The following is a 22,050-nucleotide window of genomic DNA, read 5'->3' on the forward strand; positions in this document are numbered from 1 at the left end:
CATACCTTTCAAATCCTCTAAAAAGTAAAAGCTACCACAGAAACAGTGAGTTTATTTATAGATCATTCATATTAGAAAGCACTCAAAATCCAGAAAAAAAAATTTTCTAAGACATTCATATGCTAGTAATCTTTCCTAGACACACAAAAAGCAACATCAACTACTATTCAGACTAGTGAACTTTGGATGCTTTAACAAGTCCAAAGGCATAGAAGTTCATTTTAAATATTTACTGAACATCTAATCATACTGTCAGGCACTAAGGATCTGAAAAGTGGTATGAGTCACAATTTTTACAAGTGTATTCATATGCCATTTCTAAGTGTTCTGACTGAATATGGAATAAATCTATTGAGTTTTAAATGCCCACAAAATCACTATCTCTTTTTTTAAGGGGAACGGGATCACCCTTGAATCACTATAATTTAAAAAATAAGACAAACACACAAAAGAAGTTAAGAACGTTCTCAACTACTATTGAAATATGGGTGCTAGGAATCAAAGAACTATTTTTTTGCAACTTTATTTTCATGGTGGTAAGAATACTTGAGGAACCTTAATTTTAGTACAAGTTCTGGTACTAACAAGTTATATGCCACTGGGAAAAGATCAGAAACTTTAGGCTGTTATTTGTTTAAAAAAAGACACTGCTACTTGCCCTACCTGCCTCACAACATCTATGATGAGTATGAAATGAGATAACATATGCTTATCTCATATGTTTTATTTTCAAAAGGCTTTCACAAAATGCAAGGAACCATAATCTTCATCATTGATTTAAAAATCCAGTTAAGTATAACAGCAGGTTTCCAACTGCTTCAAAATATGTTCCAGGAAATATTCACAAGGTAACATTGTAAACCCATGAATTTAAAATAGCCCACACAAGCCACTGATGGTTAAGACTGACATACATACACAATCCCACTCTATTATAAAAATCTACTATACTGGAATACATAATCAATATAGCAAAAATTTTACTTTAAAAGAAACCATTCACACTTGATTAATACAGTATATTCTAAAAACAATGCTACAATTTCAGGACAGGCATATTGGCTAAGCTAAGCTGTTAAAAATTACTGCTTACTTGCCCAATATCCACAGACATTTCAATTTAAAGCTATAGTTCTAAAAGTGGTTAGTACTGTCAACTGGCTTTGTTCCAAGATATCATTTTTTTACTGGTCCACCAGTAAGGAATCATACTTAGCAGATATAAGAGGAGGCAAAGTAGAAAATCAAAGTGAAACAGGGTACAAATTTTATAATAATAAAGACAAAATAACATGAACATTGGACAATTCAACTATAATCATGAAATGAATGAACTCTGTAATAAGATACACAAACTGCACATTATTTTTAGTAGCAGAATACTCAAGAATAGGCAAGAATTAATACTGACATGTAAACACAACCATTGAGTTGAATATTCCCCTCCAAGAGAATGATTAGCTTACATTAACCATATTTTTTGATAATATGCCACAACTACCAAAAAGGTAGCTCGGCAGAAGTGACATAAAATGGGTTGACGTTTATGGGTTGAGATGGACTCGGTTTTTAGAAGAGTTATATGAATGCATCAGATATATCTTTTGGTCTTCTGGGTTATCTAAAAAAATTAGAAAACAGTCTGACAGATTTGTTTTGAGAAATTAAATAAGCCTACTCCCCCTTAAAAAAAAACCAACAACTCCCTTTGCATATCTTAAACTTATTTTCAGATTTTGAAGCATAAAAGGATAAGGCATAACAGCAAGCAAGGAGAGATTATAGAAAGGTTGCCACATTACATACATTTCGTAACAATTTCATTTAAAGGGATCATCCCCATTGTCATCCACTGTTTCAGTTTGTGATAGGTATTTTTAAAGGTTATTCCACTAGCTTACTGAATTTACTAGGGTGAGGGTATACTAAACAAATGAAGTAACAAATTTTTCTTTGTTTTACTTAGGCATGATGATTTTAAAAGACTCAAACCTTTGCTGAAGACTCCTTGAGTTCGATGAGACTGTCCTGTAGAAAATGAATGGAGATGACAGGTGAGCTGGCATAGTTCTCAGAACCCAGAGGAACTTTGGGAAGTATGGCTGTAACCTGGAAATAAACCATCTACTTCTTGTGAGGATAAATCTCGTGATGTCATTATTATATGAATATCAACAGTTAAAAAAAAACTATGTAATGGAATTGTAATGTTAAAAAAAACTCAATTATATGTACTCATTGTAACAAATAAAAATCTCTGCTCAGAATTTAAAAATAAATGTCAATGCCACATTTTTTCATAATACTGTATTTAAGCTACAGGTAACATTAAGCTTAAAAAAGCAAAATATTTTTTCCCCACAAAAAAGTTTAAGATAGTGGAGATCACAACATTGTCTTATATTTTCATAGTTTTTCTTTAATAGGGAGGTTTCAAACTTTACTTGTGACTCTATCATAAATATACACAAATTTTATTCTAGCCAGAAAACTCAGTGGCATTGCATTAACAAGAAAACAAAATATATTCGATAAAAGAGTAATTAACTCTTTTCTTTTTGCAAAGTGCCTCTAATTGTAAATCTCATACCTCCCAAAAAAAAAAAAAAGACATTAAAAAAAAAAAAGAAAATGAAATTACGGTATTCAACCACAGTGCTCTTGATGAAGAATTAGTTAACTTACAGGTTTAAAAGTTCAACGTACTGCAAATTCAAAGATTCCATGAAATTAGATGACTTTAGAATTAAAATTAAATATGGAGCAAGGAATGGCTACCCTGAGTCTTCAAGAAGGCTACACCCACGATTTTGTGCTGCAGTTGAATGCCTGGGGTTTCTCTTTGCTGGGTGGTAGGATTGGATGCCACATCTGCAAGGTTCAACTTGTTGGGAACCCAATGGGTATAAACAAACCTCCAAGGGAAGATACAACAGAAGCTGCATGCTCACTGAATATACACAACTACAGGAGAACTGATCACCAAGGAGACTTTAAAATGGAACTCCTTTCAAGACTCCTTCTTAGAAGGCACACATCGGTATGATGCTCATCAAGTAGCTTGATGAATTCAGAGGTATCTTGTTTATCTTGTATCATCCAGGAAGTCTTCAGTGATATATATTCTTCAATATTTATGCTGGAAAATAGGCTTCATTCTGCTGCAAAGATTCATTTGCTTGTAGCTATCATTGCACTCCAAAAAAAGACTGCTTAAAGCAGTGAGGCACTTCTGAGAAAAATTTCTCTTGCACTTTGAAACACTACAAAATTAGTGCTAGGTCCTTGAAGTTTTAATATTCTTATAAGAAAAATACTTGATAGGAAAAAAATATCAGTCCACCAATATGTAAAAAAAAAATCATTTTCTAATGCAATATAAAACCTCCAGTGGCTCCAGTGAATACTTGGCACAAGACTTGAAGGAAGTCAGGACATGTATTCCAAACAGGTGAGCCTAACATGGACGCTGCCTTCCTCAGGCTATACTAACCTTTACTGTGGAGGAATGTGATGGAGAAGGATGGGTATCAATTTTGCGACGTTTCTGTTCTGTTGGGATGAAAAGAAATAGTCACAATTAAGGTATGTTTCCACTTTTCCCAAACACTTAAAAAAAAAAACACCAACTTCTAAGATTCTTAAGTATTAGTTTCTCCCTTTAAATTACAACAACCAAAGGTAAACAAGTAAAATGAAAGACAAACTTAAACTTGCCCCTTTCAGGTTCTGTAATATCTGATCGGGGAACAGGTGACTTCAAGGACCCAGAAACTGGTGTTTTCTCTCCTCCTTTAACATTTTCCTTTGATTTCATTTCCTTTGCTATATCTCGTTCTCTGGACGGCTCCTTCTCTCTTTCCTTTTCTTGAGTTGACTTTGATTCTACATTCGGGACAGTGGTCTTGAATTTCTCATCTTTAGCTTTTTCTTCCTTCTTGAATTTTTCTTTCTCTTTGTCAGATTTAGGTGTTCTTTCCTTCGTCTCTCTTGCTTTTTCATCTTTATTTGGCCGTTCTTCCTTTGGTTTTTCTTTACCATCTTTACCAAGTACTCGGGCCTCTGGAGTAGTAGCTGGAGTCTTTTCTTTTTTCTCTTTTTCTTTCTCTTTTCCTTTCTCTTTGTCATTTTCTTTAACAGTTTTGCTGCTTAAGAAGGAAAACACGAGATTTTAAGACAAAATGGCCATAAAATATATTCAATGTTATACATCATAAAGCCTTTTTTTTTTACTAACTTCAAAAATTTCAGAACTAAAGGACAACTAAGGAAACTAAAGGACAACTTTAAGACAAAAGGAAAGTACTTCTTTATCCAATAAATAATAACCAAATTCACAAACAGTAGATTAAGAAAGGGTAATTAAAGTGATGCTGGACCTTTTTGTATATGTTCATAACCTTTGAGAATTAAAAAGTAACAAAAACTATCCCATAAGCCAACCAAGGGTGCTATGATCAGGAACTGGATCACTTAGTTGGATGGACCATTGGTCTAAATCAGTGTATGCGTCTCTCATATTAATTATTCTTACCTAGACTGTTCACAGCAAACACCCAATCCTAAAAAATTTTTTTCAACTTCAACACATACATTCCTCTGCATATTCCAGTAGAGGAAACAAAGGCAGTTTCAGCATTATAAAACATGTGAGGAAGGTAAGCATATCATCAAATAGCAGTATATACAAAATTTTTAAGTCTAACATAAATGAGTTTAATAGTATTCAACTATCATCCTCTTTCATTCATGTCTAGTGAGGTTGGTTAATCATATAAGAATTCAGAATTTTAGTTCAGAACACAGTGTTCCTACCTGTTAGAGCCACTATTTCCATTACTTGAATTCCCTTTTGGTGTGGCACTAGAAGCTTTATTAACAGCTTTCACACCACACTGAGATCTCTCCCTTGATTTATCTGAAATAAAGGTAAAGCTTTATTTGATAAGCCCCAAGATGTAAATAAGCTACAATTTCACAGCAAAATGATTAAAGACTAGATAGAAAGAAACAAAGGAATGATCACTTCTTGGCAGTAACATATTCCTACTTAGGAAACAAAAAAGTAACACTAAGCCAGCATTTTACTTGTCATGGGATACAAAACATATCAGTTTCCTGGAACAAAATGTAGTACTTATAAATTCATACAAATAAGCATACCAGTGTCCTCGGTACTGCTTTCGTCTGACTTAGACACACTTCCAATCGACGATGAAGAAGGCCCACCACCAGGCCCATTTTGTACACTGGCAACTGCATTCCTCGGAGGGGGGTCTTTGTGATGAAACTCATTTTCAGGTATCATGTATGACTTTCTACTTTTCAACTGCCCAGAGTAGCTGAAAGTCGCACAAAGTGTTTAAATATACAAATACAAATCAAAAGGCACAAACATGGGGTTTAAAAGAATAAAATTAGCAAGTTATTCACTCTGATACTTGGTTCCAAAGAACAAAATAATATTAACTTTCAGTAAGTTCCTAAAGGTCTTTATGGAGAGCCTAGATGCTTAAAAATAAAAATCTCAGTGTAAACTAATCCTTTTCAACTAAAATGCCTTTTTTCCACTACTGAAGATTTGATAATTCAACTAATGATAAAACTGCATTTCCTCCAAGCCAAAATATGTTATGTATGACTTTTGAAACTATCATCCAGTACAGACCGGAAGCTAATAATCAGAAGTGACAACTCTCACCAGCCTGTGGGAACATGATCGCATAATCTCCCATAATCTCCTGAGGTAAGGCAGAAGATAAACTTCAACACTGTAAAACATTTTAGAGTCTTCAGAATCCTTCTGTAATCTAGTCTCATAAATCACATTAAAGTATAATTCTGTTACCCCATAGCCAATGCATATAGATCTGGCCTCTTCTCTTTTTCCTCTTGGCAGATTTTATGCACTCTTCTTTCCAAAGCCTGACCCAGATTCAAAACTTTTGGGTACCAAGGAAGTATTTTTGTTAGCACAATCAAGATATTCCTGATGTGAGTATATTCGCCTGTTTCAAGGCAATGTACCGATGCCTACAACAAACATTTTAAGATCTGTTATTATAAAAGTGTCAGTATGAAGAAGAAAAAAACACCTTTGAGAAATACAAATTTTTTTCTTACCTTGGTTAGTTTGTAATGCCATTTGTGTACAACATGTCGAAAATTTTCATAGTCTAATTGATCAGCTTTATTTCCACCATCAAATCCAGTTGCTCGTAATATAGTAAGGAATCCTGGATAATTTCCACATTCCTAAGGGAGAAAATAGGCTGTCACTTTTACAGAAAGATTCTGTCCTCCAAAATAGCAGAAGCTGAAACTGAAGTAGACTAGATTAATGATTCCATGGGAAAACATGATGTGTATCTGAATTATAGGTAGTTTTCACAGAAAGATTGTTTATTCAGTGACATTAATTTGAAATGTCAGTTTGAGATAAGATAAAAATATAGCACTTTTTAATAATGAATGAACTGTGCTTAAATTTTAAACATTGTTTTACAACTGAATCTTGAACTCAGCTTCCCTTTTAAAACCGAACAACCCAGAGCTTACTGGAAGTGGTCATTATATACATGGTAAATGGGTAATGTCTAATAGTATTTGTTTCTCATACCTTTTCATATGTGGCTCTATCACTGTGCCACCTGGTCACAGTCTCTAACATGCAGCAAAGGAATCTCCCATATCGACTAGCTTCATTTTCAGTACAGCTTGCAACTGTGTAAATTATATCAGAGAAAACCTACAGAAAACAATGTGTGAAATATGAAGACAGATCAAGTTCAAAATATTAAAAGACCATGTAATACCAATCATAATAAACTAAACAGGTAGCTTTAGTCAAAGTGCATCATCCCCTCTTATATTCACAATTCCAAGACCTTTAAAGATTTTGGCTTTTGTGAGAAGATAGTACATTTATAAAGCAACAATAACAACAACAAAAACCCACTTTTATAAAGCAAGCTGATTTACAATGACAGAAGAAAAAAATATCATTATTACTACATCATAACTTTTTAACAGACTTAGCCATAGATATTAATGGGGTTACAGGGAGCAGTTAAGCAGGGTTAAGCAGAAGCAAGGCTGACAGAAACTAGAAATAGGCAGCTAAGAGGCGGTAACATAAATCAGATTTTTAAACTATAAAATGCAGTAATTTATTATTAAGAAAAAAGCCAGATGCAAAAATCTGTGAATGTGACCATACTAAAAAGTGTCCCGGCTTTTATATATGTGCAAAAGTGTAAGCTTTTTTGTTGTTTTTTGAGGGGGTGAAGGTTAAGAATGCATAAACTCAAATGTAGAGTTAATGGATTAACAAGGGGGTGCTTATTGTATATACCAGGCACTAATAAAAGTGCTTTTGTGTGTAATGACTCATTTAATCCTCACAACAATCTTATGAATCAGGTACTATTATCCCGTTTTACAGATAGAAAACTGAGGCACAGAGAGATTAAAAAAACTTGCCAAAGATCATATAGCTAGAAAGTAGCAGAGCTAGCATTCAAGTTCAGGCACTTGGCTCTTGAGCTCATACTTTTAACCACACACAAATAATACCTCCACAGATTATAATGTTTAGCTATCTTTGTGTGAGACTATTTTTTAAAGGTTGCAATAAAAAGAACTTACTCGATCATAGCAAAGAAGTGTGGAAAAATTTGGAGTTTTCTGTTGATGTACCAATTCAACAAAACGAGCACAGTAAACAGCATCAATTGCTGAAAAAATACATCGAGGAAATATACACAGCTGTAGAAATTTTGTGATGGTCTCATTTTTGGTAGATTCTAAAAATAAGGGAAGAATATATTAAGTGGTAAACTTCTTCCTCAAGTGCCTCAAGGTCACTAAACATGACAACATTAACTTTAGTGTAGAGAATGCTATAAAACCACAAACTATTTATAGTTTGTAACCAAAAGGTCATGCCTGGGATAAGACTTTCATTTTCACTCTGTGGACATTTTTCTACCTATAATTTCTCCAGAAATAAGATTTCATACGTAAGAGCTGAATGATAAGCTGCCAATATGGTCAATTAATTTCATCACAAACTAAATCTGTTCTTTCAGTGAACATGTGAAGTCAACTCTACGTTAATGAATAACCAAAGAATGGGATGGGCTTCCCTTATAGCTCAGTTGGTAAGGAATCTGCCTGCAATGCAGGAGACTCGGATTTGATCCCTGGGTCAGGAAGATCCCCTGGAGAAGAAAATGGCAACCCACTCAGTGTTCTTGCCTGGAGATTCCCATGGACAGAAGAGCCTGGTGGGCTACAGTCCATGGGCTTGCAGAGTCGGACACGACTTAGCAACTAAACCAAAGAATGGGATAGTGAACACTGAGTTGAAATGCAAACATAATACACTTTAGTACCTCCAAAGTTATAAACGTCTGCTTTTTTTCATGTAAAGTGGCAGAAATGTAACAATTCCAACAACTTACTTGCTAAAAGCCAGTTGTCCTTTTCCAGTTTCAGTCTCTGCAGAACTCGCTGTACATGTTCCATCTGTTTCTTTTCTTCTTCGAGAAGCTTGTCTTGAAGGGCAGTACATCGCTCCTTCTCTTTTTTCTTTTTATTTGGAGGCTACAAAGTATAAGTTAGATACTTTTCTAACTATAGGCACATTACTTCTCCTTCTTTTAATTAAAAAATGTAAGGAGATAAATGCCAGTATTTTATACTAATTACTTCAACAGGGATGTTCAGGAGTCCACTTGGATGTGCTTTCACCTCCAATCAATAAAGTCAGTCTTTGTACCCTACCAAAATAGGCTACCTTCTCAACAGTGGTACTTTTAGTCTGAGGCATAGAGTCACCTTGGATCCCTCCTTCTCTGTTTCAACATTCTAACTGCTTACAGGTCCCTTGCGTTCTCACTGCCTCCACCATAGTCTATGCTCTCAGTACCTCATAATGAATTACCCAAAAGCCACCTAGGTGGTCTCCTGCCTCATGCCAGTCCCTTGGCCTACCAAACGAATCCTTCATACCACTGTTATGAGCAAGCTTTCTAAAGTGCCATTTTTACCATTATTGCTTCCCTGCTCAGGAATCTAAAATAGCTCTGAATTTTATCAAGCCTTCCTTTCTAACTTCCATTGCTCTACAGCATTGGGCACCATCCTAACCATTCAAATTTATCACTAAGCCCATTCACTATAGTACAAACGGTCTCTTTAAACTTTAGATTACTTCATACCTTTGCTGAAGCTCTAGAGTCGCCAATTTGCCTCCATATTTCTAAACCTAACCTATCTTCAAGGCCTATCCAGTTTAAGACTCAACTCTTCAATAAAGTTTTCTCCTAAAGAATTCTCCTCTGGGGAATTCCTATTCTTCATGCAATTAGTAACACAGACTATTTTAAGTTACTAGCACAGCATCCAGTAGAAAAGCAAACTTGAATACCTTCTGATTGATCATAACCTCCATGCACTCACCAAGCCCCTGCCCCCACTCATGGAGAGATCATTTCTAAACCCACTTAGGAAAACATTATAAAACAACAAGATAGAAACTTGAGCTAATATAATTCCAAGGTAAGGAAAATGTTGAATTAATACCATGAAGTTATTTTTCTTGAACTACTAGAACAAAAACCTACCATTTCCTGATTGTCATCAATTGCTTTCATCTGGATTTTAAGTTTATTGACTTCCCGTTCATAGCTGGTATGTGGAACTGCAAGGTCATACATTGTCAATGACCAGAACGTGGCATAGAATTGAGGACTGATGTCATCCCAGACTTTGGAAACATGTAAGGAAACCACTGCTTCATGAACAGGAGCCATCACCATTTCACATGATGTGATGTACTTATGAACTTTATGCTGCTGTTTACTTCCCTTCTCTGATTTTTTAAGTTCGTCATACTTTGACTGGAGATAAAAAAGTAAAAACACACACATACAATATTTATAGCAATGATTTTCATAGTATAAAAACCTAGGTTCCCTTGAATGGATACATATATATATCTATGGCTGAGTCCCTTTGCTGTCCACCTGAAACTATCACAACATTGTTAATTGGCCATACTCTAGTAAAAAATAAAAAGTTACCAAAAAAAACCTAGGTCCCCTTTTTAAGAATCAGAAAATGACCAATCAAAAATGTTGCAGGAAATCTAATTTCTTACCAACAACATTAAAGATAAATCATCCCTAGAAGCTGTTTCAATATTTAGTCCTGTGTGCTTACTAGGAGCTTTCCAGAGATTCCTATTGCACAAGTTTCTGCTGAGTAAGTGAATAGGGTATGTGAGCCCCTTATCCATTTCCCCCACTATACTCTCTTGCTGCTGCATCAAGGACTGAACAGGTGGGGTTTCCACTCCTGCTTTTGAAATATTCAAGGGAACCAAGTAGATGGTCTAAACACTAGGAAAGAAGCAGGACAGCAAACCAAGACAGAATGTTTTATCACTACATGTAGGCCCTGTCATCTGTTATGATCTGTCAATTAAGAAGCTGGATCAACACAAAGAAAGGTTATGAGAACATTACCATAAGACTGCTAAGTAGAAGAACCAACTGTCCAGATCTCCCCGTGATTGAGAGGTTTCCAAGGATGCGAGACTGTAGTGCTGAAACTGGGAAAGTCTTGGGCAAACAAGGACCTACCGATAATCCTATTGCTAAGCCAAATAAGATTTTCTCTGAATGACTATGGTATACTGAAGTTTAAATCATATGGGAACTGACTTCCTATAGCTTATTTTTTGGCTTGATTGGTTTGGGAGAGAGTTGGGATTAATTGTATGAAAAAAAGAATCTGTTAGTATAATGGAAGGGACCACATATTATCAATAGTTCATAAAATATATGCCAAACATAAAAAAGAAAACAACAGAGTTGTTGCTACTGTCTCATGTCCTTCAGTTTCTTTAAGATGAAAGAGCTCTCATCCAGAAAACTGTCTGGGTTTGGCATCATCCCTGAAGATGAACCTAAGAGGACATCTAAAACTAGCTGCTTCTTTATGCTAGAAAAGCACTTAAATCATTCACAGTTTTTGCTAAACATGGAACCCAGAACTAGAAGGTCAGAAGTCAAAGGTCCTACTTCCAGTTCTGCATCATGACAAGCAGAGTCTTGGCTCCTTACAATCCGGCTGCCGTTCTCACTGAGTGCTGCCATACTCTAGGCTCATTGGCTTGAAGGCACACCAAGTGCTCTTTGTTTCACAGGATATCTCAAGCAGAATAGAGAATCATACAATTATTTTAGAAGTGGGAAAAATTATCTCCTGTTATCTCCATTTTAGAAAGCATGCTGATAACTACTAAGGCTACAGATGACAAAGCTATAAATAAAAAGAACATTACTTAGGAGAGAAGCCCCAATTACACCAGAAACCTGAGAGAATAGCAGCTGCGATAAGAAAGACTTTAAAATTTCTGATCCTACTGAAGTCCTATTGAAGTTAACTGCTGCTGCTGCTGCTAAGTCACTTCAGTCATGTCCGGCTCTATGTGACCCCATAGACGGCAGCCCACCAGGCTCCCCCGTCCCTGGGAGATTCTCCAGGCAAGAACGCTGGAGTGGGTTGCCATTTCCTTCTCCAATGCGTGAGAGTGAAAAGTGAAAGTGAAGTCGCTCAGTCGTGTCCGACCCTCAGCGACCCCATGGACTGCAGCCTTCCAGGCTTCTCTGTCCATGGGATTTTCCAGGCAGGAGTACTAGAGTGGGGTGCCATTGCCTTCTCCAACTGAAGTCAACTAATATGAACCTATGTGTGCAGAATGATATTTGCTGAGGTTCTAACAAAACATAGAATAAAACAGTGCTGAAATTACCTGCATAAGATAGCTTATCTACCTGATTTGGTCATATATAGAATATGAACTAGAGGAAAAGCCTTTCTTTGAGACCAGTGTTGCAAGGTGGGTCTCAACAATTAAAACCAGTATTCTTGCCTGGGAAATCCCATGGACAGAGGAGCCTGGCGTGCTGCAGTCCAAGGGGTGGCAAAGAGTCAAACAAGACTTAGTGAATAAACAACAACAACATGAGAGTGTTATATGATAGCCCTAGTCTCCCTAATCCTTTCATTCTGAATCTGTGACTTCTATTGCCAGGCACCCTCCTGGTTCCTATCTAGCTGAAAATAAAACAGGCTCAATCAGAAAAGATGGCTATACTTCGAGGACAAATACTTCCTTGTCAAATTGATAAGTTTAACAGTTCTACAAAGTCACGTGGGGAACCGGACCTACGGAATAGAACTGATACTCACTGTTATTGCTATTTTTTCTGGCTGTGCCTCATGGCATATGGGATCTTAGTTCCCCAACCAGCAACTGAATCCATGACCCTTACAGTGCAAGCAGAGTCCTAACCACTGGACTGCCAGGAAGTCTCTGCTGTACTTCTAATTACTGTTCAAAACACTCTCAGTCTAACAACCTGAGCAGTATTTGGTTGGCTTAATTATTCCCAGGAGTCTGCCAGTAATCACTTTATGGAAGGGACCTAGATGCCCTCTAATACTCATATTCTCTCATCAAAGGTTCTTCAAGGGACTTATCTGGCAGTCCAGTGGTTGGGACTTCACGTTTCCAATGCAGAGCATGCAGGTATGGTCCCTGGTCTGGGAACAAAGATCCCACATGCTGCACAGCATGGCCAAGAAACAAAATAGGTATTTTTAAGAGCGGGGGGGGGGGGGGGGGGTTCTTCAAGAGGGGCTTTTGCAAGAGGCAAAGTAAGGATCCCAAGGGAAGCTTGGATGCCCAATCCAGTGCAACCAAGGTTGCTGGGGAACTCCCTTTCCAGGGGGTAGTATGTGGCCTACCCCTGACTTGGTTGTACAGCCACCTCTATAGTTCTCTGTTTTCCTCTCAACCCTGAGAGGGGAATGACATTTCTTCGTTTAGATATTTTTATCTCTTAAGCAATATTTTCTACAGGCTATGGAAAAAGTAGCTGTTGGTATGAATGATCTGCTCCATATTCTGACCTGGAAACACTCAGCCAACGTCAAGCAACCAAGTTTTTCTCTTTGCTAGGGTTCAATATCACTGATTAGTGTGTTCATTTCTCAGTATAGTACATGGTAGGTCAGAACTTCTGAGATGAAGCAATTCTCCCACCTCAGTCCCTCAAGAAATCAGGTCCCCTGTTGTATAGCTGAGACTGATATACTGGGGATGGAGCAACAACACAAAATATAACTACAGAAAGAGAATATAAATTTTCTGGATTGAGAAGAGTCTGAAGGAGAAGCAACAGCCCAATCTTACTCCCTTATTGTCTTTTTCCCTCTAGAGAGTAAAGCACAGTATTGCAAGCAATAGTTGAATCAATTAACACTTAGTTAGTTGTTAGAAGTTAAGTGTGAGACTGTAGCGGGTTGATATGTAAACACTAACAGCTAGGTTTATGACTAATAAGTTGATCAAATGATCAATTAGATCCCAAATTTCTCAGCATCTTTTGCCAAACTCTAATACACAGCCCTGTATCCCTACTGGAAAAAAGAAGGGATCCTAGTTAAAGATAGGGGAACCAAGATCTTTCCTCAAATATGTAATGAAAGCCTTGCATAGTACAGACTTAAAAACAACAGATAAACAGAAGGGCTAGAATCCAAGCCTACACAAAAATGAAGAATATGCTTAGACTCCAGTCAGAGTGGAGAAGACCATAGTTTCCAAACAGAGGACTGACCATGGCCCTGAGGAAAAAGGAAAAGTTGATTCCTATTAGAGGTAATGGCTTTGAAGGGAAGAGTCCAGATGGCAGATAAACAAGAAGAGGAAGGACTTTCTCCTCTTACCCCACATCCTTACTTGATTTTCAGTACAGTCACTAAAGAGATAACCTACTTGGGGATTTGCTTTTTGTTGTTGTTTGTTTTCATTTGTTTTTTATTTAGGTGGAGAGAAATAAAATAGAAACCATGAATATACCTTTCCTAGAAGTTACACAACAGAGAGTGCGGAAGTATTTACAATGTTTGGAGGTGGTTAAGTCTTTCAGCCTTTTCTTTCAAGGCAGTATGTGTAATAGCAAGTCAACTATCTGACAAGGATAACTGTCACTAAGGAAACTCTCTAGGGGTGTTTCTCAGAATGATATGCCACATTCATCTGCATCAGAATCATCTAGTCTTATTTAAAAAAAAAAAAAGCAAAGCAAAAATTCTCTGGTAGCATTCAAGTTTCTAAATCAGAATTTATGGACATGGGGTTAAGTTTTTAAGATGCTTCCCTGGTGGTTCTCTAATAATTTCCTGATGATCTGCACTAATGTTTAAAAACTATAGTTCTAGAGGACCTACAAGATATCAACTTGGACAACTGGTAGTGTAGCAACAGTAAAATTATAGAACTAGAAAGACTTTCCTTTTTAAAAGGGTTATGTTCATTGACCACTGCTCAGAGCTGAGTACTAACAAAAGAGCAACTCTCTAATAACCTATGTCAAACAATGCACTTACAAATAAAACAGTTAAGAAGTAATGTGGAATCATTCTTGGAATGGCAGCAAAAATACTTATACTTACCGAAATATGGTGTGCATACATTGGCCTAGACAGGAAAAATGCTGCATCATGAGGTGTGTGAAATTCATTACAGAGCACATCAATTGAAGGCACTCGCTTTATATAATCTTCTGTGCTTAGATTAGATGCTAAAAACCCACCAAACTGTACCAGGGTATCATGACACTAAATTTAAAAAATAAGACAAAAAACACAAATGTGCTAACATTTTATTAAACCAACGTAATGTTTTCCAAAATGACTAAGATGTTCTTTTTAACAATATTTTGATTAACAATTAAGAATTCAAATATTACTACTTGAAAGAACTTTGGAGACAATCCACAAACTTAATCATATTACAAAAAATACACTCAAGTCCTGAAAAGTTAACTAATTTGAGAATTTTTTAATATAAATTTATTTAAATTGGAGGCTAATTACTTTACAATATTGTATTGGTTTTGCCATACATCGACATGAATCCGCCACGGGTGTTTTGATAGTCGACCAGGGTCTCAAGTTCACCACTTTTAGTGGTAAAATATATTTACCTAAATTTTATAGAACAATATTATGTATATACAAGTCAATTCTCTTGGCCCTTAAAAGTAGAAAATTTTATAAAACACGTGTGATTTTTTAATTACCTTGTAATATGGTGATAGTTAAACACATTTTTTAGGTTAGCCATAGGTTTCAGTGCTTAATGCATTATTGACTAGAGACGTATTACTACGTCTTTTGTCACCTGAATGTTATTGCCCATGAACACATAATACATTTTTAGAGAGTGATACAATTAACATCACCATGTAAAGTTGTTAGACCTTAAAACTGATCAAGGGTTCATTATACAATCTATGATTATTGTTATTCACATTTTGTTAGGTTTTTGTTCTAAACTTGTGTATATTATAAATGCAAGTTTATTACCATAAAATTTTCAAAAATGACTGAAAACCTTATACTATTATATCCCCTAGAGCCATCTCTTAAATATCATAATTTGCACAGAAATTGTCCCTATTTCCAGAATATCTATTTTATATATACATCATATACCATAATATATACCATATATAATATATACCATAATATATATATAATATATATACCATGGTATATATAACATATATGATGAGCAAAATGACATTTTTCAAATTACATAACATTTTATATTTTCCATTATCAAGATTTAAAAACCCACAGAAACACAAAGGCCACTTTAACTTGCCTGATCATAGAGTTTTCCCACAAGTTTCAAATGTTTCTCTCCACCTTCCTGAAAGATTACCCCATTCCTCTGCTGAGCCATAAGCAAGCAGAGAGGAAGAGCAAGATCGTGGTCTAATAGTGCATCCTTTAATCTCTGGGAGGATTTTTTCGTGTTTCTTATCTGACCAAAATAACCACCCTGCAAAAGAAAAGACATACATTTTACTAGTGTACCAGTACATAACACATGCCATCTGATTTGAAAAAAGAAAACAGGAAAGGTTTGGTTACAATCCTGAAGATAAAAACTCTCACACACCTTACATTCCTTCCCTCTCCTGACAAATTCATTTTACTGACACTATTACTGTCACTGGCTTTAGTCACTGGCTTAAAGATAACTGCCAATTGTCTTTAAACTTCTACATGTTTTCCACTTTCTACCATGTGGTTCCTTATAAAGGGCTATTCTTTAGTCAGTTTGGAGCAGATTCAACAACAGAGTAACTATGCTCAGATTTATGCCAGCTGGGGTATCAAGGACCACAGAAGATTTGATATTTATTTCCTTTTAGAGGTATTACTATCTTTTATACTTTGTTTCAGCTTTTTAAAAAGGTTTAAATAACTAGAACATTGCCATTTTTAAAAAGGAGGTGGGGATGATTATAAGAGAAGGGTATGGCTTTGACATTTAGTTTTATGTACTTATTTGATGTTTAAATTCTTTATTATGAACAAGCATACATTTTTATTACTATAGCTTTGTAGTACTGTCTGAAGTCTGGGAGGGTTATGCCTCCAGTTTTGATTTTTCCCCTCAAAATTGCTTTGGCAATTCTGGGTCTTTTTTTTTTTTTTCAAATTTTAATTGGAGGTTAATTACTTTACAATATTGTATTGGTTTTGCCATACATCAACATGAATCCGCCACAGGTATACACGTGTTCCCCATCCTGAAGCCCCCTCCCACCTCCCTCCCCCAAATTCTGGGTCTTTTATGGTTCCATATAAATTCTAGGATTATCTGTTCTAGTTCTGTAAAAAAAAAAAAAAGTCCTAGATATTTTGACAGGGATGACATTAACTGTAGATTGCTTTGGGTAGTATGGCTATTTTAACAATGTTAATTCTTCCAATCCAAAAGGATGGAATATCTTTCCATTTCTTTGCTGCTGCTGCTAAGTCACTTCAGTCATGTCCAACTCTGTGCGACCCCATAGACGGCAGCCCACCAGGCTCCCCCGTCCCTGGGATTCTCCAGGCAAGAACACTGGAGTGGGTTGCCATTTCCTTCTCCAATGCGTGAAAGTGAAGTCGCTCAGCCATGTCCGACTCTTCGCAGCCCCATGGACTACAGCCTACCAGGCTCCTCCGCCCATGGGATTTTCCAGGCAAGAGTACTGGAGTGGGGGGCCATTGCCTTCTCCTCCATTTCTTTGAATCATCTTCAACTTCCTTTATCAATGTTTTATACTTCTCAGCATAATAAGTCTTTCATTCCCTTGGTGAAGTATATTTCCAAGTACTTTTTTTAACGTGATTTTAAAAGGTAACATGCACCCAGTTTGAATTTTAAGTCACTAAACAAAAAGAGCAACTCTCACCTCAGCTTTTAGTTGCTCTCCACCAGTCATGGCTTCTAGTTGCTCCATTGTCATTTCTTCTGTAATTTCTATTCCTGCCATTTTTTGTACCACTTCTTTCAGTATAAGCAGGTCGAAACTAGGAAAAATAAGAAACAGTCTACAGTTGAAACTTCAAATGTAAATGAGTTGCAATTAATACACTAAGAAAGAGGAATGGAGACAGGGAGAGCAGAAAGGAAAAAAAGGAAGGAAATGCAAGTTCAAAGTTGCAATATGACAGTTTGGAGGTCTGCCTTAAGCATATTTATTACTGTGCCAACAGTTATTCATTTGAATTCTCTAAGTTTATGACTACTGATGAAAATAACACCTTATGACTTCTAAGATCTTCCTTACATCTTATGACTTCTAAGATCTTCCTTAATTTGTTAAGTAATGAAGTAAAAACATACTTTTCTACAAAATGGATACAGATGTGTTTCCAAAGAAAGGTAAAGCTAAGCATACCCAAGATACCAGTTAATAAAGGAACAGTGATTTTTCTAAGACTCTTTTTTCTTAGAAAAAAGAACGGTGGTTTTTCTAATAGAGTAAGTGCTTACTCTCTCAACTTGCCTTGCTTCTCTAAACATAGTTTTGGAAAACAAGAGGGCCTTCATGCAAATTAGTATGCAACAAGTACCAATAAAATCTTTTCATTATATGGTCACAAAAACTATATCACAGTACAGAAAACTGAACTAGAGATTTTAAAGTAACATGATTATTTTCCTGGCCTAAATAGTCACAGAAGAGTAAAATGTATGGGGCTGGCCAATAGATCCTTAACATAGTTTTGTTAATTCTTTTTTAAAATTTTCCCTAAACCAAAACAATCTGTCAAGAATTACTTAGATAATAATTGTTTGAAGCACCAGAGAGCTTTACAGATTCCTGTTTGCTTTCTACCAGAAAGCTTTTGAAAACAATTTTCAGTTCTTAGTCTAGTCAGTCTACTGCTGATGGGGTTTAACCTACATTCTAATTCAAACTCTAAGCACTGATATTAGTTCAGAATAAAATAATAAAACTATTTATACAGAAAAGAGGACAGTGTCCAAAGATACATTAATGTTACCTATCTCTAAAGTTTAAATTCAGAAAATAGTTGTTTTAAAGATAGTACATACACCTTCAAAATAAACACATTCCTACCAAACGCTCAATGTAAAGGCCAATTCTTGCCCAGTAGCATAATCAATAGTGCAATATGTTTTGCCTTAAGAGGACTTAAAATATACCATATCAATTATTTATTCAAAAGTCTAATGCATAGTCAATGATTTTTTAATGAGTTACATATATAGCCAAATATAAAATTATAAAATTCTATTTATATATGTAAGTTATAATTTCTTGAATTTCTTTTAAAGAATTCCATGTAAATAAGTGAACAACTATTATTCTTAAGTCTACAACCAACAAATAGTTTTTCAAGATACTAGCAACCTCAGTATCCCAATACCAGCAGAAGCACTCTAATTATTGAATTTTATTTACATATAATTTGCTATGAATACCTTTTGCCTGCCTTTAGCTGATTAGCCACATACTGAAGAAGACCAGCAAGATCAATTGGATATTTACGAAAAACTGCACCACAGAAACTAGCCAGACCTATATGAAATAAAAACAAAAAAAACAAAAAACAGGGCTTAAAAAAAACAGTTCATAAAACAAAAAGCACAATATTAAGTGTCATTTCAACTAACTCAATTTCCAAAACAAAATGAGCTGGGAAAAACTGTTGCTGATGCCACTGAATAGAATTTTATAATTAATAATATTAAGGTTGGTACAAAAGCAACTGCGGTTTCAGACAGTGAAATTTTAAATCATTATAACTAGGCTTAAACACATCTTTATTAATCAAAATAGGAACTACTACAATCAACACATTTTTGCCAATGAGAAATAAGTTTGTTTATTCCTGAAGCATAAAATACCCATGCTTCAGGATTTGGCGAACTCCTGGAAACCATTTTCTGCATCCTGCTGATTATGGGAGCATTTACCCTGCAAAAAGTTGTCAAGATGCTTGAAGAAGTGGTAGTCAGCTGGCGACAGGTCAGGTGAACATAGCAGATGAGGTGAAACTTTGTAACCCAATTCATTCAACTTTTGAAGTGTTGGTTGTGTGCCATGTGGTCAGGCATTGTCATGGAGAAAAACTGGGCCCTTTCTGTTGATCAATGCCAGATGAAAGCACTGCAGTTTCTGGTGCACATCATCAATTTGCTGAGCATAATTCTCAGATGCAATGGGTTCACCAGGATTCAGAAAGCTGTCGTGGATCAGACCAACAGCAGACCACCAGTGACCATGACCCTTTTTGGTGCAAGTTTGGCTTTGGGAAGTGCTTTGGAGCTTCTCGGTTCATCCACTGAGCTGGTCATCCCCAGTTGTCTTACACAATCTACTTTTTGTCACATGTCACAATCCAATCAAGAAATGGTTTTTTGTTGTTATGTAGAGAAAAGACGACAATTTAAAATGATGATTTTTTTGATTTGCGGTGAGCTCATGAGGCACCTACTTATCAAGCTTTTTCATCTTTCCAATTTGCTTCAAATGCCAACCAACCATAGAATGGTTGACAGAGCTCTTGGGAAACTTCTTGTATAGCTGTAAGAGGACCAACTTTGATAATCCTCTCAGTTAATCACTGTCAACTCCAGGCAGTGTGCTCCTTATCTTCAAGGCTCTTGTCTCCTTTCAAAACTTCCTGAACTACCACTGCACTGTACATTCATTAGCAGTTCCTGGGCCAAATGCATTGTTGATGTTGCAAGTCGTCTCTGCTGCTTTCCAATCCATTTTGAACCCAAATAAAATCACTCGAATTTGTTTTTTGTCTAACATCATTTCCCTAGTCTAAAATAAATATAAAATAAACAGCAAGTAGTTAAGTCATAAGCAAAAAAGATAAAAAATAAAGTGAGAAATGCACATTAAAATGTTATATAACATCATTTTATACAAAAGTGTATAACCACATTTATTTAAGAATGTATTTCAATATCAAATGGCAAAGTTCAACAATGCACAACTGCAATTACTTTTGCACCAACCTAATAGCTAATATTCATTGATCATACATATGCCAAGTAGTCTACTAAGCTCTTTATGTTATTATCTCATTTAATCTTTGCAATAATCATCTCAAGTTAGTATAAACCTATCAATAAGGAGTTACAGTTGGTAGCTCAGAATTCTGGAACAGTTATGTCATGAAACTAGCTAAGGGTCACAGAGTTGGGTATGAGGTAGAACAGTGATTCAAATATTTAGGCCTGATTCCACAACCTGTGACATGAATTAGGCCACAACAGAATCTTTCATATAACTCAAACTTGAATGATCAACAAAACACTTGCCCCTCAAATGTTTGAGTCACAAAAAAAAAATCTCACTTTATCTAGGAATGTGCCACCAGTTGTGGAGGTGCAAGGAAACATCATCAGACCAAGAAGCAAACAAAAGACCAATTTTAGCCAATAGTCTTTATCACATTAGTAGGGAGAAAATCCCAGTCAAGAAAAGAGAAGGAGACCCTAGTGAAGTCAAGTGATCTGCATCCTTTTCAACAATTATTTGCTGAGAACCTAAAGGATAATGCACAAAACACAGGTCCTGGTCTCAAGGAGCTTACATTACAGAGAGATACAGAAAAGTAAACTAAAATAACTATGATGAATAAAAAGCTACACAACAGTACTGAAGAGGGACACTTTATTCTGACTTTTTGGTTGGGAGGTGTTAACAGGGAAAGCTTCCCAAAGAAAGTGACCTGAAATCTAATGAATAAGTAGAAGTGTGCTGGAAGAGATGAGTGGGTATGGATGTGTACCCCCAAGAAGAGGGAATAATATGTGCCATGGAAAGTACAAGAAGTTCACTTTCCATGTGAACTAGAATATTAGGGAGGGGCAAAAGATGAGGCTAGTATAGAAAGAGGACCTGATTCCAAAAGAGCTTACTTGTATGATATATTACAGATTGCAGACTTCAAAGGGCAATGGAGAGTTACTGAAGATTCAGCTATTAGAGACACAACTGGTTGAAAGAAAATGAAAATGGCTGCTAGAAATCAAAGGTACAAGGGAAAAAAAAAACAATGCTAGGGCTTTTTATGAAACAACCAAGTTTTTGTTCTTTTAAGGTAACTGGAACCTCAGGATGGAACGGAGAGACAGAAGAATAGTTCCCTTAATATTAATTCTTCTAAAATAATAAAATGGTTGGGAACTTTCATCTCCCTCGTAATGTTTCTCCAAATTCTATCACAGCCAATACTGATCTCTTGAGTTAGAAAAGGAATAAATACCATATGAACCTCCTTATACAACCAAGGATTTGAACCCTCTGTAGAACAAGCTGAGTGGTTAGGTAGTCTCAAAAGCTCTTGACAAATAGATTCTTAGCATAGGTAACAGAATACATAGCATGGCAGTTAACAACAGATGGAAATTTCATCCTTGGAAAAATAAAAATACTTACTCTGAAGCCAACTTGAGATAGTTGTGTCATCATGTTTCATCTTCTCCTTTTCTGGATTAGCTAAAGCTTCAATGATACAATCTTTCATAAATTAAGAAAAATTTTAAGTCATTACATCCCTAACAATGACTTTTAGCTTAGAGAACAATAAAATGCCACCCTTTGGAAAAAAGTTAATTGTTAGCTTTAA

The 22,050-nt window shown here is 35.9% G+C and overlaps 1 protein-coding gene across 36 annotated transcripts in view; it reads right to left on the minus strand.

The window, feature by feature from the left end:
- The window catches only part of THOC2 (THO complex subunit 2), a 118,454-nt gene that overhangs the window by 15,413 nt on the left and 80,991 nt on the right, over nucleotides 1-22,050 (minus strand). For 6 of the 36 annotated variants that reach the window (XM_060408147.1, XM_027963138.3, XM_060408145.1 and 3 more), the window contains exons 18-33: nucleotides 21,861-21,941; nucleotides 18,881-18,977; nucleotides 17,340-17,457; nucleotides 15,752-15,931; nucleotides 14,536-14,700; nucleotides 9,630-9,905; nucleotides 8,466-8,607; nucleotides 7,648-7,805; nucleotides 6,620-6,748; nucleotides 6,124-6,255; nucleotides 5,849-6,033; nucleotides 5,164-5,342; nucleotides 4,816-4,918; nucleotides 3,718-4,148; nucleotides 3,494-3,552; nucleotides 1,993-2,028 (exon numbers count right to left, since the gene is read on the minus strand). In XM_060408147.1, the coding sequence (XP_060264130.1) occupies nucleotides 1,993-2,028; nucleotides 3,494-3,552; nucleotides 3,718-4,148; nucleotides 4,816-4,918; nucleotides 5,164-5,342; nucleotides 5,849-6,033; nucleotides 6,124-6,255; nucleotides 6,620-6,748; nucleotides 7,648-7,805; nucleotides 8,466-8,607; nucleotides 9,630-9,905; nucleotides 14,536-14,700; nucleotides 15,752-15,931; nucleotides 17,340-17,457; nucleotides 18,881-18,977; nucleotides 21,861-21,941 (2,471 nt within the window). Of the gene's footprint in view, nucleotides 1-704; nucleotides 1,622-1,992; nucleotides 2,125-2,685; nucleotides 3,553-3,717; nucleotides 4,149-4,815; nucleotides 4,919-5,163; nucleotides 5,343-5,848; nucleotides 6,034-6,123; nucleotides 6,256-6,619; nucleotides 6,749-7,647; nucleotides 7,806-8,465; nucleotides 8,608-9,629; nucleotides 9,906-14,535; nucleotides 14,701-15,751; nucleotides 15,932-17,339; nucleotides 17,458-18,880; nucleotides 18,978-21,860; nucleotides 21,942-22,050 lie in introns of those variants that run through there. The other 30 variants (XM_042242154.2, XM_042242153.2, XM_042242151.2 and 27 more) reach the window with 12 other exon arrangements.

Source organism: Ovis aries, chromosome X (genome assembly GCF_016772045.2).
Source record: "Ovis aries strain OAR_USU_Benz2616 breed Rambouillet chromosome X, ARS-UI_Ramb_v3.0, whole genome shotgun sequence".
Taxonomy (NCBI): Eukaryota; Metazoa; Chordata; class Mammalia; order Artiodactyla; family Bovidae; genus Ovis; species Ovis aries.